Below are 20,265 nucleotides of genomic sequence, written 5' to 3'. Positions count from 1 at the left end.
GATACCAACCATATGGTATCATCAGAGTAAGGTCGTACTGGCCCGATTATACCATATGGTATCATGGTGCTGATTACGAAATGAATGTGCTCTTTGGACCTTCATACTCTTATGTTTGGGTGGAAACTCTGACACAGGTCTGGAGGAAGCCTGGGAAATTCATATTGATGACCAACCTCCCCCCTCTCCACAACATATCCATGCCACATTTCCGAACAGAGTTTCACATTTTGGCTCATTATTCAACTTGTATGGCACCCAGGAACATGAAACATGTTTCAATCTCTTTGGAAACATCCATTCTTTGAAGAGAATACTAAGGTTTGCGCCTTCTCCCCAAAATAGCGGGAGAAGAGGTAAACTCCAGATTTTTGTTTTTTCCGTTGAAATTCGGGGGACGTGCCCCCCAAGCCCCCATCCTCGGTCCGGTGTTCTAAATTAGCTGCAAAACAAAACATATCCGAAGTAGATTGCTCCCTTAGTGCCCGAGTTAGAACAATTTTCCTCTAAAAATGCAAATTACCTATTTTTCGTAAAAAAAAAATATATCACATTTTGGCTTATTATTCAACTTGTATGGCACCCAAGAACATGAAACATGTTTCATTCTCTTGAGAAATATCAATTCTTTGAAAAGAATACTAAAGTTCGCGCCTTCTCCCCAAAATAGCGGGAGAAGAGCGGGCAAACTCCAGATTTTTGTTTTTTCCGTTGAAATTCGGGGGACGTGGCCCCCAAGCCCCCATCCTCGGTCCGGTGTTCTAAATTGTACACCGTTGCATGCGCTGTTGTTTTAGCTGCAAAACAAAAGTTATCCGAAGTAGATTGCTCCCATAGTGCCCCAGTTATAACAATTTTCGTCAAAAGAGTGTTCGAAGTCAATGAAGACCAAATTCCCTGACATTTCCCTGACTTTTTTTGACACCTCAAATTCCCTGACTTTTCCCAGTTTTCCAGGTTTTCCAGGTCTGTCGCCACCCTGATTAAGTTATGAAAAAAAAAACTTCAATATATACTGCTACTATGTGACAAATTTCATTTAATTATCTCTTCATGTGTGTTTGGAATAAAAGCTTGAAGTTGTAAAGAGACTTTATGGACACCCTGTATAACTGATCTCTGTTTATGTTTAAATCCGTTCCTTGATCATAACTGATATTAAAATTTGAACTTGACCTCTCAAATACTACTTACCATACCAAGCACTCAGGAACAGTATAACGACTGAGGCTACGATCACGGCTGCATTCTGATGTGCAAAGAAGAGATCCCCCAAAGGAGACCCCCACGAACCGATGTTGTTTGCAATACATGGGACTGCAGACATTTTGCCTCCACCAAAACGTATTTTAACAGGCACCTGCAACACAAAAAAGTAAGTTGCAAATAAGCATTTAAAGAAAGCACTGGTTACAATATAAATTACAATTTTGCTTACGCTTTTTTGCGAGTATAATAAGTTTTCTTCAATTACGACGTTTCGAGAGATAACTTCTTCAGGTTTCGGTGTTTTATACGCAATTCATAATTAGAATTTTAAAGGTTTTTACAGTTTTTAGAAATTCATACAGGAGGACAAATAAGTTTGTATTATAGGTTTTAACTTTGGTAAACGATGGCTTTAAAGCACGTAAATTTTCAGTGTGTAATCAATCTTCCTATACTTTTTCCCGCTTGCATTTCACCTAACCCTTAATCCTGATGACTATGGAAGAAATATTTTGACAAAGCTATGACTTTATGAATTGCTTATAAAACCCCGAAACCTGAAAAAGAGAGAAGTTATCTCTCGAAACATCGTAATTGAAGAAAACGTATTATACTCGCAAAAAACGTAAGTAAAATTGTAATTTATATTGTTAATCTTGTGAGTAATTCGCACATAGTAAATATCAACGTCTATTGTCGCACTGGTTACAGCATGCAAATACCATATTTCCTCATGCATAATGTGCACTTTTTTCTAAAATTTTTGCCCCCAAAAATTGTGGTGCATATTATGCACAGAATAATTTGGACAGCCAACATGAAACCATGCAGGGTCATTCCATGATTTTGCGACACTTGCATTGATTTTTCATGATTAAGGAACCCTATCATATTATATATCATTGTAAAGCTTAAACCCTGCAGTTTCTGAATATGTCAACAGTATTCCATTCAAGATAGCGACACTAATGTGAAAAGCGGTTGAAATAAGCTCATAACAAAATGAAGGAACATTCTGATTTTTGTGGTACTTTGGATGAAAGAAAAGATAAGGAAAAGAAATTAGATTGTATTACTGGCCAAATAATAATATATACAGATGGGGGACAAAATAATACGAACACCTGGCACTGAAGTCTGCCACCTAGTGGCTGTGAAGGGGAAGGTATTAGTCTGTCAACAGCAGTCATTGGTGGTGCATTCATCTATTGTACGCTCTTGAGGGACGCTGCAATGTCAGACCTGACAGAGTTCCAAAGAGGCATGATTGCTGGAGCCACAATGACGGAAACTGGAAACCTTGTGGGGTGTGCACAGTATCAGCCGTTATGACAGCGTACACAACACAAGGTAAGATGGCATCTTCAAAGCACAACAGTGGACGAAAGACAAAGCTTGCTGCTCGGGATAGGAGGGTGTTGAAGTGCATAGTGGCCCGAAAGCACAAGCAATCATTATCAGAGATAACATCTGAAATGAACAGGCATCTTTAGGACCCCATTTCAACCAAAACTGTCAAAAGGGAACTCCATTCTGCAAACATCCAAAAATTGAAATTTTGTTTTTTAATACTTTTACCTAATCAGTATTTTTCATGAATTTTGAACCATTTTACTTTTTTTTGTACTTCAGGCTTTTTTGTAGCCTAATTTAAGATGTTTTAGAACCCATTTTAGGATTTTTGGAACCTATTTTAGTATTTTTAGAGCCTATTCTAGGAACTTAAAAATCCAAGGTCTAATTATAAGTGAAATGCCATTTTATGTACCACTTTTAATCCCAAAATATTCCATTTTTTGTAACGAAATCTTGATCTTTTATTCAGCATAAATATGTGGCTCTATGCATGAATACTATGCTGTAAAAATTCCACCACATTACTATACTCATTGACACTGTACCATTAAATGAACATCTCTGATTATCACAGTATAAATGAAGAAAACCACAGCAGACTACACATGCCCTGCCTTTTAGGTATCCACAAATGGAAGACATCAGCAGTCGAACGAACACAGAGTGGCTACTCTTAGACCATGATAAAATTCAAGTATAATTCCTGCTTTTCAAGGCAATCTTTCAAAAGGCACAAGCAGATATTTTGTCTATTTCAAACTAAAATTTACCTAATCAACTTGAAGATATATATACAAAATTATGTTAGAGTATTAAATTTCGTCTACTTACGTAAGTGAGTATATATTCGCTGTAAACTACGTTTCGGAAGCTTTACTGCTTCCTTCTTCAGGTGGTCGTATTTTAGGCTCGGAACATCAAGCCACGTCTGAGAAGTGTCATGCGAGGATACAAGGTAAAAAGGTTGGGGTTAAAAACACTTCATGGTGCTCGACACATACAGATTTAAAACTACCTTTGTTAAAAACCCTTAAAACTCACGAAAAAACAAGTTAAAATCACCAACACGGTGAGCTTGAGTGGCCGTTGAAAGCCCTAGTTCCTTGCCAAGGTGAAGCATGAGGGCAGCTGGCGCCGCGCTACGGAGTTGTGGAGTACTTCCTCTCCCAGGAGTAGGTCCTTCCCCTTTTTTTTCCCGTCACCAATCCAAGGAGAATTCGCGTTCCACTTCGGCTGGAAGTGGTGATTTTAACTTGTTTTTTCGTGAGTTTTAAGGGTTTTTAACAAAGGTAGTTTTAAATCTGTATGTGTCGAGCACCATGAAGTGTTTTTAACCCCAACATTTTTACCTTGTATCCTCGCATGACACTTCTCCGACATGGCTTGATTTTCCGAGCCTAAAATACGACCACCTGAAGAAGGAAGCAGTAAAGCTTCCGAAATGTAGTTTACAACGAATATATACTCACTTACATAAGTAGACGAAATTTAATACTCTAACGTAATTTTGTTTATAGATAGTGAGTAATACGCACGTAACCAATAATGCTATCTTCAAGATATATTACCTTGCCATCATCTTCCATCTGTCATGTATATTGTTCTGCAAAGGACACGAACGAACGGATTGAATTCTCTTTTATTTACCACCCAGCTTTCTTTTCCTTCCTTGATAAATTTAAAAGCTAAACTCTGAAAAACTTGCCTCACAATGAAATTTGGATGAATAAAAGTTCCAATTTTTAACGTCTACAGAGAAATATTCACGCAGAATGCACACATACTGTATATCTTTGAATGCAAGACGACTCCAAATACAAGATGACCCCCATTTTTCAACAAGGGATTACAGAAAAAGTTAGGGAAGGGCCGATATGAAATTTTGGCTGATACCGATACAGTACCGATATAAAATTTAATGATACCGATACCGATAACCGATCCGTAGAGGCACATATTTTTGGTAAATAAAAAAGCAAAATTTCGGTACAAAAACAGAGTCCATTTCGGGTTCAAAAGCGGTAAATAAAATAAAATTTCAGTGTTATAGCGGTGAATAATCACATCAAAAGTGCTATATAAAATGACATTTTGGTTTTAAAATTGTGAATATAATTCTAAATTTGATTTAAAACTGCACTTATTACACAAAACAAACTTATCCCTTCTAATAGCACATTTATGTAGTTACGAGAGTATTAAGTTTATTCCTGTGTAAAGCGGTCCATTTTTGCTTCTCAAATATTTACAGCAGAATTAATCAATTTTCCGTGAATTGCATAACTCACAGGATACTTCAGAAAGTGTCACATCGGTATATAAACGATAAATTTCGTGTTTAAGAGTATATTTCGCATTTTGCAGTTCATTTCGCATTATTTCGTGGCAAAACAGGGGAGAAAAATGCACCTCACACCTTTCAGAAACATGAAAAATGAACATTACAGCATGTTATTACATATTTCGTGTTTTCGTCAATAACGAAATTTGCATGCCTCTACCGATCCGATATAAAATTAGAAATGGTCCTTGAAGAACCTGAAATTTTCATTGATCTCCGTAATAAGTGTGTGTTTCAAGGTGACTGCAGTGCAAAAGAAGTTGAATATTTAACATTTACTTTTTCAGAAAGTAGGGCATGGAGATTATCACTAAAAATTACAACAAAATGGCAGAATTTTGCACTAAATTATAAGATATTTATCGATATATCGAATCGGTAAAATAATCGGTAATTTTACCGATATGCCTATATTGGCCGATACCGATCGAGTACCAATTAATCGGTCCCATCCCTAGAAAAACTATTTTCAAAACTTACAAACGGTTATCTTATTACAAGTAACTGAAGTAGACAATAAAAGTAGTAGTATACAAAAATTAAAATCAGATACAGACATCCCTTAGTCAGATACAGATCCCACTTAGTCCTCCTCACTGGAGCGGTCCACAGTGTCACTGTCACTGTGATCTTGCTTTTCTTCCCACAGTAGATCGTCTTCACTCCCATCTATACTCCACGAGGCCTTAAAAAGATCGCTTCGCGGGCTTGCAGCAGACAACAATATGGGATTGTGTCTGCAAAAACCAATTAGGTCCGTGAATGAGGGAGTCCGGTTGCCACAGCTAACTCGCTGCACCCTTCTGGAAGGGTGAGTGACCTCTGCCTCTTGCTACCTCGGCCTGTTTGTTCGGCTGAGGAGCAGACGACATGAGAGTATCGGCAACAGTGTCCAAGCGACGTCTGCTGTTAGCCCGCGAAACGCTCTTTCTAAGGCCTCCTGCAGTATAATGCATTTGTAACACAGAACTTCTTAAAGCCATTCACAATTGATGAACTGGATATGCGTGTCCAAGCAGTCAGCGGTAGGCATGGCAGAGGGTAAAGTTAGAGCTTAATGGAAGCTCGTGGTTCCGTTCAGTAAAGAAAAGAAAAACTCCACATCATATGCCACGAAAGCAAGAAGACCCCATACTTCTGGGCATGAAAATGAGGCAAAAAACCTCGTCTTGGATTCAGAAATATGAGGGTCATCCAGAAAATAAAGACCGTTTGGTTATACAAAATGAAAAACACAATATTTATTGGAAAAAAATAATTCTGTTACATACCTGAAGCTTCCTTCACTTCTCTACATAATCACCTCCTACATTTAAACATTTGTCGTATCTGGGCACGAGCTTCAGAATTCCTATGTTATACTCTTCTGCCGCCAGTTCATTAAGCCAGGTGATCACTGCATTCTCCAACTCTTCATCACTTCCAAAACGTTTACCGCCCAGAAACTCTTTCAGCTTAGGGAAAAGGTGGAAATCGCTAGGGGCAAGGTCCAGACTATAGGGTGGATGATCAAAAATTTCCCATCCGAATTGATCCAGCAATTCTTGAGTTGCACTAGCAGTGTGAGGGCGGGCATTGTCGTGCAGAAGCACAATTCCTCCAGAAAGCATTCCTCGCTTCCTGTTTTGGATGGCTTGCCGTAGTTTTCTTAGTCTCTCGCAATAACGATTTGCATTGACCGTACTGCCTTTTGGCATGAAATCCACCAAAAGAACACCTTTACGATCCCAAAAGACGGTTGCCATGACCTTAATGAACTGGCGGCAGAAGAGTATAACATGGGAATTCTGAAGCTTGTGCCCAGATACGACAAATGTTTAAATGTAGGAGGTGATTATGTAGAGAAGTGAAGGAAGCTTCAGGTATGTAACAGAATTGTTTTTGTCCAAGAAATATTGTCTTTTTCATTTTGTATAACCAAACGGTCTTTATTTTCTGGATGACCCTCATATACGGTAATTCCCGAAGCCAAGGATTCATGAATAATTTATGGAATTCCCGGCGAGTAGCCACTCTGCAATACTCTGATAGCATTCAACACCACTACACTGTAATAGAAATGCAAATGCACTTATTAAAAAATAAATCACTTACTTGGACATGTTGGTTTGTGAGTTCTGATATGACTGCAACACTCAGCTGGGTGCTAAGCTCTCCACGTGACCAGAAGTATTCCTTCAACAGAACAGGATAAGAATACTTGTTTTCTTCGCTTGTGTCTGGCGAGCCGACATGCAGTAACATACTATCCATGGGTCTCACCTGAAATGAAAATGTATATTAGGCAGTATCAAAAATAATTAAAAAAATACATGAAAATTAATAACTTTTATTCAAGTCACCATAACTGACTAATTACACTCACCAGTGTAGAAGTTGCTCAATAGTAGAGAAGAACGTCTAAATATGGGTTTTGGAGTTATCAGCGCTTCCGGGAGCTGCAGCCTGGCAGAGGCTATTGGAACTGGTTATCTGTCAAGGACAAAGGTTGCAGCGCCAATTCGCAAGAGAAAGTGGTGGTTAGTTTCGGCCTTGGACGCTGTTATAGAATTGCGAACTCCGAGAACTTTTTGCAGGTATGTTTTAACTCAGCGTTTTCTGAATTCTCGTCTGCTTTGTATAGGTTATGATATTAGCGGTACATAAAACAAATGTGGGCTTTTATAATGCCATGATTTGTTTGTGAAATATGTACCACAGAGAGCAAAAATAAATTGAAGAAGAAAAATATCGTGATAGTCTAAATATGGGCTATGGCATGAGGTCTAATGCTGAGATCACATTTTCAACAAATATTTGGATGTTTTTCTTAATTTCGATTTTTCCCATTCTGCGTGATTTTCAAAACAGATTATTCATAAATATGAATTTTATAATGTTTTAGCGGTAAATGACTGTTTTTTTAAAATTTTAATTGCTTTTTGTGATATTGCCACTAGTAGCTCATATTTGGTCGGTCGGAGAAAGGCCAAGGGGGAGACCAGATAGCAGATAGCGGAGAATAAGATTGGAACACAGTTGAAAGAGAGAAGTGGTGGAAGACCAGAAAAAAGTGCAGGGGCTTGACTTCTATGCCGACCCAGCCAGAGGCAGAAAACAGCAAAGGATGATGATGATAACCTGTATTACGTATATCTTGTTCCTCAAAATGGATACAATTACAATATTTTTATAATGATATGACATGGGATCTAAATCTAATTTGTAACTAATTCTCAGTTATACATACTATTTTCTCTCCACCTTTGCACATGTGTAACCTTCGTTCAACTGTACTTACAAGGGAGGTTATCTAAGTGTCCCCCTCAGATTTCCATGAAACTTGGCAGGTGTATAGAGAAGCCCAAAGGAAGAAATACGTTTTTTTTTTTGTTTTGGTTAAAAAAGTGTTCTAGGGGGCAAAACCCCCCTAAAATGTCAAGATGAGGTCAAATTGAAGTGAGGATCTGGCCCCTGTGTCCCCCTCCGATTTCCATGAAACTTGGCAGGTGTATAGAGGGGCCCAAAGGAAGAAATACTTTTTTTTTTTGTTTCGGCTAAAAAACTGTTTTAGGGGGCATGCCCCCTCAAATGTCAAGATGAAGACAAATTGACGCAGGGATCTGACCCCTGTGTCCCCCTCCAATTTGAAAAGAAATTTGGCAGGTGTATAGAGGGGCCCAAAGGAAGAAGTACGCATTTTTGTGTTTCAGCTAAAAAACTGTTTTAGGGGGCAACCCCCTGCTGAAATGTCAAGATGAGGAGAAATTGAAGTGGGGATCTGACCCCAAAATTAAGTAAATATGGCCCGTCTATACACCTGCCAAGTTTCATGGAAATCGGAGGGGGACACTTAGATAACCTCCCTTGTTAGTACCTTTTTATTTTCACATAGAATTGGTTACAGTAACTCTAATAATAGCCAAGAAATTAAAGATGTTTTACTTACCTCTATTGAACTTAAAACTCTTGTTGACCCAGATACCAAAAGAGCACTTGCTGGCTGAGAGTCCGTGATGTAGATTTCTGGAGAATGCAAATAAAAGGACGGAACAAACGGTATTCTCAAGGGAGCAGACACAACCGACGGCTGCATGCCACTCTGAGGAACGGTGACCGTGAGGAACACGTCCGTCTGCAGTGTGCTCACGTTTGGTGATGGGATGCTATTTGGCACTATCTCGCAGTAATAATAGCCTGAAATGGAAAACATTTATCACAATAACAATGCTTCTCTAGCAGATTTCAATCATAATAATCCTTTGCGCGACAGCCCATGAAGGGCCTTGGCATACCTACCGACTGCCGGTCTCCCTCCCACACTTTCCTTTGTCACCTCTAAGCATGGAGATCTTCAACCAGTATTGGAATAGTCGGGGGGTCAGCCCGACGTATCCCCAGCCGTTATAGTAGGTCGTCTCGACCGGATTATGCTCACTCATTCGGAGCTCCCCAATTTCCTCACGATGGTAGGTTGCCACCGGCCCTATACGTAGGCCGAATAAATTCTGACCAGAGCCGGATTCGAACCTACGCCGTCCCGCAGCGAACGATTTCAAGACGAGTGAACGCCTTAACCCGCTCGACTACGGAGGAGACAGATTTCAATCCGCATAATGTTTATTAAAAGTGCTTCAATATTTTATAACGGAAAATAATTTATTATTTCTGATCTAATAGCGGCTGAGTTGATACCTAGCGCCACATATTCATGGTGAATAAAACTTGACATATTTCGGGATCAAAAGTACATAAAATGGCATTTTGGTGTTAAAATGGTGAATAAAACCCTAAATTTGATAAAAAGGCTACACATATTACACAAAATAAACATTTCACTTTTAATAGCACTTTTATATAGTTATCAGTATATTAAGTTCTTTCCTGTGTAAAGGAGTCCACCCTTCCTTCTCAAATATTTACAGGAGAATTAATCTATTTTACGTGATTTGCATAACTCACAGGATAATTCAGATCTTGGGAAGTGTCGCGTCGGTAAATAAACCCTAAATTTTGTGTTAGAGTTTATTTTGCATTATTTCGAGACAAAATACGAGGTGTGGCTAGAAAAAACTGGACTGTTGCCACAAAATCTTTTATTGCTTATTTTTTACAATACGAACATTATCCCCTTCAAAGTACTCCCCAGCACTATCGATACACCGCTCCACACGAATCTTCCATTGCTGGAAATCATTTTCTGAAACAATGTCCACAGATTCTAGTCGTAAATCTGGTTCCTTTCAGTGCTAATTTGGCCTTTGGGAATAAAAAAAAAATCGCATGGAGCAAGATCCAGCAAATAGGGTGGATGTTCCAACACTGGGATCCCATACTTGGCCAAAAAAAGCATTGACTGACAATGCCGTGTGGGCAGGAGCATTGTCCTGATAAATAATCCATGACTTCCTTTTCCACAAATCAGGTTGTAGTCTTTTTACTCGCTCACGAAGGCTCGTCAGCACCGTAATGAAATAATGTTGGTTGACAGTTTGACCTTCGGGTACCCAATTCGAATGAATTCGCCGACATTTGCAATGTTTGATTCAGTTTTTGACGTGCAAGGCCGTCCAGGACGCGAGTTGTCCGCGATCACTTCTCGTCCCTCTTTAAACCTTTGAAACCACTGAAATACTTGCGTGCATGATAAACACTCATCTCCGTACACTTCCTTCAACACACCATAAGTTTCTGTGGCGGATTTTCCGAGTTTCGTAAGAAACTTCACATTGATACACTGTTTCACTTTCACACTTAACATTTTTCCGATTGAGCACAGATGTACGGTTCACTTCGTCCACAAGCTACAGCGGAACTGATCGCCATGCACCCTGGGAAATCACACAGTCGATAGGCAGGATATCACGTTATACACTCATGCACCGCTTGACCTTGATGCGCTTGCCGTTTGTTGACAGCAACATCAATCCAGTTTTTTTTCTAGCCACACCTCATATAGTAGCAAAATGCATCTCACAACTTTCAAATATATGAAAAATTAACAATACAATGTGTTATTTCACATTTCATGTTCTTGTCAAAAATTAAATATGCATGCTCCCACCGATAACCACTTTTTTTAATTAACAGAACTTAAAAAGTTTTGTGGATAAGTGAGTACTTTATTAGCATGTCAGTTAATATCAGTACATTATTTAGGTCAGGGGTCTTCAACTCGTCAGTGCGGGCCACATTAACAACTCCAATGACACTCGCAGGCCACAAAGCTATACTGCGGTACTGAAATTTGCAGAATTTCTGAATTTACGTCATATTCACTTGCTTTAGATGTGAGCACAGACGCAGATCACATTGCTGTAATTTGCCTTGCACTCCTGGGTCTATCTTTATCCATGGCAGTGAGGAACAATTATATGTGACTGAAGACCTGCTATGAAGGGAACAACAAAAAGCACGGATATTCTCGAAGCTGTGAAGAAAACAGTCCGGCGTTTCGATCTCAGCTTAACCAACCTATTATATCACAATTTCAAAACCAAAATGTTATTTTAGGTACCACTTTTGATCTTATTTTCCATCGCTACAACACCAAAATTTTATTTTATTTACAACTTTTGTACCGAAATTTTGGTTTTTTTTATTTCCCACAAATATGTGCCTCTAATAATACATTATTATTGAAAAATTTAGTAATATATTTACCAAATATTGCAACTCGAAAGTGATAAATACCAACGGCCACTTACTGTAATAAATTTCAACATGAAAATGGTTCAAATCATGACCGCCTTTCCTAGAGTATTTAATATATAATTTCTACTGTAACTACAGGTAATATCCAGCATATAAAACTGAAGTATAATTTGTCCACAACAAATTTAAAATTTGTTGCTTGTCTTATTTTTCTTTGTTCAAAAACCTACTTTTAGTACACTATGGAAATGTTGATTATTCCAGAAAAACAGTTAACTTCCTGACATTTCCATGACTTTTTCAGAAACATTAAATTCCCTGATATTTCCACGACCTTTCCAGAAAAACTAAATTCAATGACATTCCCGGGTTTTCAAAACTGGTATAACTGGTTTCGGAAAATATTGGAGCAAAAAATAGAGGCATGCAAATTTAGTTTTTGACGAAAACACGAAATATGAAATAACATGCTATAATGTTCATTTTTCATGATTCTGAAAAGTGTGAGGTGCCGTTTCCCACCCTGTTTTATCACGAAATAATGCGAAATGAACTGCAGAATGCGAAATATACTCTTAAACACGAAATTTACCGTTTATAAACTGACGCAACACTTTCTGAAGTCTGAATTATCCTGTGAGTTATGCAATTCATTGAAAATTGATTAATTCTGCTGTAATTATTTGAGAAGCAAAAATGGACTCCTTTACACAGGAATAAACTTAATACTCTGGTAACTACATTAATGTGCTATTAGAAGAGATAAGTTTATTTTGTGTAATAATTGCAGTTGTTAAATCAAATTTAGGATTATATTCACAATTTTAAAACCAAAATGTCATTTTATATAGCACTTTTGATGTGATTATTCACTGCTATAACACCGAAATTTTATTTTATTTACCGCTTTTGAACCCGAAATCGACTGTTTTTGTACCGAAATTTTGCTTTTTTATTTACCAAAAATATGTGCCTCTACCGATATGAAATTTACCGATACCGATAACCGAAATTCTACCAATCCGATATAAAATTAGAAATGGTCCTTGAAGAACCTGAAAGGTTCAATGACCTCCTTAACAAATGTGTGTTTCGAGGTGACTGCAGTACAAAAGAAATTACATATTTAGACATTACTTTTTTAAAGTAGGGTATGGAGATTATCCATAAAAAATACAACAAAATGGCAGAATTTTGCAGTAAATTATCAGATATTTATTGATATATCAGATCGGTAAAATAATCGCTAATTTTACTGATAAACCGATACACCGATATGCCTATATCGGCCAATACCGATAAGAGTACCGATTAATCGGTCCCATCCCTATTATATATCAATCCATCTCTTATTACTGGTATTGACAAGTACAGTGGAACCTCAATTTTATGTCTCTCTGGTGAAAAAAAGGAGAAAAAGCTTAAAATGATTGAATTTACAAAACAGAAAAATGTACTTTTTCTTGTATGTACGCATTGCTTGCATTATAGAATTATTTTCCTCTAGTTTACGGTTATTACAAGCAAAAGAAAACAGTTTTTCTTTGTGACATTTCAGGAGAACACAATTTCAAAATTGTTATTAAATCACCAAGAAGTTTGGAATGTACATTTAATGAATTCAAAATGAGAAACTCTCTACCAGATATGGAAACCACAGGAATATATAATATAAGTTGTTCATGTTCAAAGGATTATGTGGGACAAACAACAAGGAAAATGGCAATAAGATGGCACGAACACGATTTGGACATTATAAATCTAAACCCAAGAACAGGTAGTGCCTCCCCGATGGCGCAGTAGTAGCGTCGTTGCCTTGCAATCAAGCGGTCCCGGGTTCGATACCCGGTGGAGGCACATAGTGGTTCGGATCCCACTTTAAACTGTAGGTCCAGTCCCGATTAGCCTTACTGTGCATAAAGTGGACTTAACACACCAACTCAACTCAACTCAACCCAAGAACAGGTTTGTCAACTCATATCATCGAAGAGAAGCATTTGATTAAAAAGAGAAGGGTTTTAAAAAGATTAACGGGAAACACAGAGTTGAATGTCTGGGAAGCTTCGTTCATTGCAGAAGAACACTGGAATAAATTAAATAATGAAAATGGTAACATAGATCCAGTATGGAGTTTTCTCTTTCACAAATGGAGTAAGCCACCATCTTTAAAATTTAATGTAACAGAAAACATCAAGAGACTTTGTGAAAACAATGATGAATTTGAATTACCTGATGATATTTGGGATTCATAATTTTAAAAAAATCTGAAATAAAAATAAAACAGACTGCTTTTTTCACAGTTAAATTGCTATATTACAACAATGTAACATTGACAACATCCATTATATAACGGATTCTTTTTGTTTTAAAATTACTAACCATTGTTATAACTGTATCTTTAGTCAAAATGAAAATAAATGTCTGATGAAAGGAGCGGGTGTTCTCCTGAAACGTCACAAAGAAAAACTGTTTTCTTATGCTTGTAATAACCGTAAACTACAGGAAAATAAGAAAAATGTACTATCCCAGAACATATAATCTAGGTTTCACTGTATTTGTGATCCTCTGATATATACAGGGTGACTGGTAATTAGATGTATTCCCTGAAAGGGGTTAAAGTAGAGACAATTTGCAATAAATTTGACCATATGATACCCCGTCCGAAAATTAGTAGTTTTCGAGATAATCGCGTTTCTATTGTTTTTTCTAAAAATGACAATTTTCCACATAAAAAGATGAATTGAGAAAAAACTGATAATTGTAGGGAACTTATTTAAGCGTTTTCTGATAGCTAACAAACAAGTGGTTCGTTTAAAAAAAAGTTTTTCCCAAATAACAATCACATGTAAGTACCGGGTGGGTCTAAACTTACAAGTGATGATAAAAAAAATCACTCTTAGTTTACTTGGCAACGTATTAATAACAAAAATGGTAGGACACGAAGCGTACAAATTACTTAAATTACTTCCTTGAGTCATCAGCTATCCAACAAGGTACAAATGTTGCTAACATTTACATTTGTGTACAAGAAATAATACTTCATTCATCTTCATGTGAATGGAATCAATGCACAATACAATTAAAGAACATTACACGTCTTGCTCAAAGTGGGCACCTCCGTTACGAATGCAGGCACGCAGGTTTTTACGGAAATTTGGTCTCTTAACTCGTGATGTGATGGTGTCCTTGTTGTGTTGACCAGCTGTTAAGATCCTCTCCCTGAGCTCTTCTTGCGAGTTTACCGGTGCCTTGTCATGTGGCTCCAAATGTAAAAGTCGCAAGGCGTCAAATCGATCGGGGGATCGAGCTGGGCAGTCATCATGCTGATAAATCATGTCACGTCTTGTAGCTAGAGGCACATCCTCCAACAACATTGCCATCCCGTTCCGCAAAAAATGTTCATAAGTGATGCCATTTAAGATTTGGGGCAGGAAAAATGGCTCGATCAAATGATTGTTGATTACACCCATCCATACTTCTGCCTGGGCGTGCGACAGTGGCTGGATGAAAAGTACCCAAAGAAATGGATTGGCCGAGGCGGACCGATTCCCTGGCCGGCTCGATCCCCCGATTTGACGCCTTGCGACTTTTACATTTGGAGCCACATGACAAGACACCAGTAAACTCGCAAGAAGAGTTCAGGGAGAGGATCTTAACAGCTGGTCAACACGTCAAGGACACCATCACATCACGAGTTAAGAGACCAAATTTCCGTAAAAACCTGCGTGCCTGCATTCGTAACGGAGGTGCCCACTTTGAGCAAGACGTGTAATGTTCTTTAATTGCATTGTTCTTTGATTCCATTCACATGAAGATGAACAAAGTATTATTTCTTGTACACAAATGTGAATGTTAGCAACATTTGTACCTTGTTGGATAGCAGATGTCACAAGGAAGTAATTTACGTAATTTGTACGCTTCGTGTCCTACCATTTTTGTTATTAATACGTTGCCAAGTAAACTAAGAGTGCATTTTTTAAACATCACTTGTAAGTTTAGACCCACCCGTTACTTACATGTGATTGTTATTTGGGAGAAACTTCTTTTTTTTTTTTCAATGAACCAGTTATTTGTTAGCTATCAGAAAACGCTTAAATAAGTTCCCTACAATTATCAGTTTTTTCTCAATTCATCTTTTTATGTGGAAAATTGTCATTTTTAGAAAAAACAATAGAAACTCGATTATCTCGAAAACTACTAATTTTCAGACGGGGTATCATATGGTCAAATTTATTGCAAATTGTCTCTACTTTAACCCCTTTCAGGGAATACATCTAATTACCAGTCACCCTGTATATAACGTATAAATTTAATATGAACTCACCTTCAGCCAAATTAAATTTTGCAAACGATGAAAATACTTCGCTGGCTGATATGCTTGTTGAATCACTAAAGGCTAGCTCACAAGTGAATGGGAATTTCCGCACAATATATTCAGCATTGCAAGAGCCATTTTTGCTGACAAGATTCCCCCGTCTCGTTGGATCCTGGTCATTCACCAAAGCAAGTGGCACAATGTATGGTGATTCAACATTAGTATTAATCAATATTTGTTCCCTGGCAGGCAGAAACACAATCTGAAAATATATACATATATATACTATATGATTTGTAAAACATTACTGAAATAAATTATTAGAAATGTATGGTGTACAACGTTAAATAAAGAAAAGTACAACCTTTGAGAACAAGAAAAACATAAGAAATTAACTAGCAGCTGTACAGAGCGGAAGGAAATTTGTGATTACTAGGGAACGGAACTTTATGTGCTAAAAAACTCAGAAATATTTATTTTTTTGTGTGTCAAAAGTTGAAAATATGTGATAAAAACAGGAAAATATGTGACAAAAATAAAAAAAAAAAATTTGGTAACAAAAACAAAATATTACATGCATTTTAAACACCTGAAATCAGTTTCTAAATGATTACCTGTTAGCGGGCTATTTTTTGGAAGAGTTGCAGTGGATTACCATAGTTTTTTCCAAATTCTCCATTGTAAATCTGTGACGATTATCTCTAAAAAGCATCTTATATTGTGAGAAAGATCGCTCCACGTCACAAGAAACAATTCTTGCATATTTGAAGCATGAAATGTCACTAACACTGAAGTTTTCCAAAGCTTCCTCTTCCTCACCTTCCAAAACACGTGCAATTTAGCACAAAGTTTGAAAACCTTGGTTTTTCCCCCAAAAATTCTGTACATTTAGACATTAGCACTTGTTCTTTCAGTTTCGTTTCTACTATACGGACTTCACCCACGGAAGCTGCTAAAGTGTTTGCGGACGATTCAAGCTTTCGTATGGAATTAGAGAGAAAGGACAGGTTTGTTGAGATGTATGCCAATTCGACTTTTAAGGAGTGGTCCTTCAACAGTTCTTGCAGAATTTGTATATTTCTTCTTTGTCGGGATAATTTACAACACATACAAATTTTTCAAAGTTCTGGGCATAATATACAGCTGCATCCATCCAACCAAGTGCCCCATCGCTAGGGAGACAAATTTCCAGGATTTGAACCGGTTGGGGATCGAACCCGGGACCTATAGCATGGTAGTCAGACGCGTTACCGACTGAGCCACCGCAGCCACCTTTTTAAGAAAATAAGGGATGGAAATTATCCATGAAATTTGCACTTAATTACAAGATAGATATATCAGATTGGTAATTTTACCGATATAGCCATACTGGCCGATACTGGTAGAGTACCGATTAATCTGTCCCATCCCTAATTTCAATGTTAGTGTGCAAATCAAATGATGATGACGATAACATATTGATAACCATTGCAGCACTACAATAGCAACACAGACAACATGCATAATAAAGTTATAGTGTTTTACACTTTTCAAAATACAGCAACCCTATTTACAGGTACAGTATAGTGATTCCCAAAAAGAATTTAAGACTATCACAGTATTAGGTTATATGCATTACTTACTTGCTCAATAGGTAACACCTCGTATTCAGAATTTGTCGAGATGGATGGCGACAAGAAGTACTGGACCATCACGGACCCAGGATGGGTAACAAGACCGATTCCAGTCATCGGATCAACTGTCATAATGTTTGCATTGTCTGCTGTCCACCTCCCGATGTGATCCTCGAGTGCTTGAAGGGGCATTGAGAAACACATGACGTCTCCAACATTGAGTGTTATCTGTAAGGATATTAAAAGAACATCATTCCACATTGGTGAGTAGTTACACATCCTAGGAAATAGACAGGGTTGGTAATCATTAGGGGCATGCATATTTAGTTTGTGACGAAAACACGAAATGTGAATTAAGTAGCTACTGCTTCAGCACAACTCGCCCGAGTATCATGGTTCATACGTCTTTCTCTTCAGAATAGAACAGGTTTTCAATTGGTACCATGCACATGTGTACATCAAGTATGAGGAAAGGGAAATCGGGGATAATTAAGGAAATTTCCCTCCAAAAAATCCCTTTTGGTAACTTTGGGGCTACCTTGAAAAATACTATGGTCTATACGTAATGCGTTTGCCAAGTTTCATTGCAATATCTTCAATAGGTATGAGGGAAAAAATATTTTGCAATCATGTTTGACAATACTATTAGATACTAATCGGGGATAATTCGGGAATTTTCCCTCTGAAAAATCCCTTTTGGTAAATTTGGGGCCCTCTGGACCGGCCCTGGATATAGGTACCCGATTATAATCTACCTTGAAAAATACAATGCGTCCATTTCGATCTTCAGCCGAGAGATCGGGAGAAGCGTGGCGGGCAGCGCTGGCGGAGATGCCGACATTTGCAGCCTGTAATGCCTGCTTATTTTTATGGACATATGCAGACATTTATATAAATATTGCAAAATGAGCACTAACCTGCGTTATAATTTATCATCTGTAATTCATCCAAGTTCTGCCCTTATATACACAAAAAAATATGCTTTAGAAACGATGTTAAGAGCCACAGATAATAAAACATTTTAATCATAGTTTTGACCAGTAACGTCCTAAAAAAAGGTAAAGTGTTCCCCTGTGCATAGCACCACGCCATGAAGGCGTATAGGGGGTGTGGGGGTAACGCCAGTAACGTCCTGCTTAAGTTTATATCCTTGAAAGAGTTTTGTGCCGATGGGGATCGTTTGGAGGTTTCGAATGTGCAACAATGTATCAAGATTACGCTGTAGACGAAACCGTTAAAAGTCAATGGTGTTCGTGAGCTTCCTTGCAATCCGAAATCTCCAAGCTCGAGTTTTTTGTTCCTTCGCGACAGAGCTGTGAATATAGTGGCGAGCAGATGTAAACCAAGAGCGTGTTAATTTCGTACTGTGCTTAAGAGTGTTATTATTGGTTACTTGCCGTTACTTGTTTGTGTTATTGCAGTGTGTATGTGTGTTGTGTCAGTGAGAGGATTGGAATGCCAGCCCCAAGGTTCACGTTACGAAGGGGGCTGATAAGTTCTCGGCCCGACCCAGAAGGACTTTAGCTACAGGCACGAAAGTTTCAGGCTATTCAACGTATTCTCCCCGAAAGTCTACACACTTGGCACTTGGTGGATATCAGTTTGAACAACTCTTATAACACAGGTTAGTGCTCGTTTTGCAATATTTATATAAATGTCTGCATATGTCCATAAAAATAAGCGGGCATTACAGGCCGCAAATGTCGACATCTCCGCCAGCGCCGCCCTCCACGCTTCTCCCGATCTCTCGGCTGAAGATCGAAATGGACGCACGGTACTATGGTCTATACGTAATGCGTCCGCCAAGTTTCATTGCAATATCTTCAATAGGTATGAGGGATGAGGGGAAAAAATATTTCGCAATCCTGTTTGCCAATACTATTAGAAACTCGCAAACTCAAAAATAAAAATAAATCACCAACAGTTCAAATAACGCAACACCAAAAGAAATGTACATAAAGCAACTGACTAAATGCAGCACACAAACGAACACACGTTTGAACTTTGTCAACATAACGCAAAATTAGTTTACTTTCCTCTGAACTTTCTTCTTCTTTGTCGGCACTGAAAATCGTGACTAAATAAATGACCGTTGTTTCTTCAATGGCAAAACATATTTTTCACCAACATGGCTACACTGAATCACAACTTTCCACTTGGTGCAGTAAGGCGGAAATACAGGTCAGACACCCTAACCTACCACAATCAACCCATCCACAAGCAACCCAGCCACAACCAACCCCCAGCGACCAATATAAATGGTTTGCCTTCCCCTACCATCCCACCACTTCCAACCGCATAGCCAAAGCCCTTCTCCCATTTGGCATCAAAGTAGCGCACAAACCCAACTCCAAAATAACTGATAAACTGAACAAGCACAAACGGTACTTCCTCTCCCCCCTTGACAACCCAGGTGTATATGATGCAGAGTGTGAATGCAAGGCTCATTACATCGGCAGGTCCATCAGATCTGTCAATGAAAGAATCCAACAGCACCTAGCAGATGCGAAAAAAGCCCAACCCACTACTGGTCTTGCTAGACATATCAAATACAATAGCCATAAAATTCAAAAGGTTCGAGTCAAACACACTGCCCACACGCTCATAGACACCAAAATCAAGGAAACGCACGCCATAATGCACTTCCCGCACGAACTAAACATCGATAGCGGGCAAGCGCACCACACTTGGATTCCACTACTGCAGCAGTTATCGCCCGGAAATAGCAGACGACGCACCAAGACGCACGGCACACCTAACAGCGCACCTAGCGGCAGCCAGAGAACTACGAACAAAAG

At 38.3% G+C, this 20,265-nt stretch overlaps 1 protein-coding gene across 1 annotated transcript in view; it reads right to left on the bottom strand.

Moving 5' to 3' along the window:
* Gp210 (nucleoporin 210) overlaps nt 1–20,265 on the bottom strand; it is a 147,091-nt gene that overhangs the window by 20,884 nt on the left and 105,942 nt on the right. The window contains exons 26-30 of the mRNA XM_083115600.1: nt 17,477–17,695; nt 15,864–16,116; nt 8,835–9,082; nt 7,001–7,168; nt 1,195–1,360 (exon numbers count right to left, since the gene is read on the bottom strand). Of these exons, the coding sequence (XP_082971726.1) occupies nt 1,195–1,360; nt 7,001–7,168; nt 8,835–9,082; nt 15,864–16,116; nt 17,477–17,695 (1,054 nt within the window). The remainder of the gene's footprint in view (nt 1–1,194; nt 1,361–7,000; nt 7,169–8,834; nt 9,083–15,863; nt 16,117–17,476; nt 17,696–20,265) is intronic.

Source organism: Lepisma saccharinum, chromosome 30 (genome assembly GCF_977018435.1).
Source record: "Lepisma saccharinum chromosome 30, izLepSacc3.1, whole genome shotgun sequence".
In the NCBI taxonomy this organism is placed as follows: domain Eukaryota; kingdom Metazoa; phylum Arthropoda; class Insecta; order Zygentoma; family Lepismatidae; genus Lepisma; species Lepisma saccharinum.
This window is presented reverse-complemented; position numbering and strand designations above follow the sequence as displayed.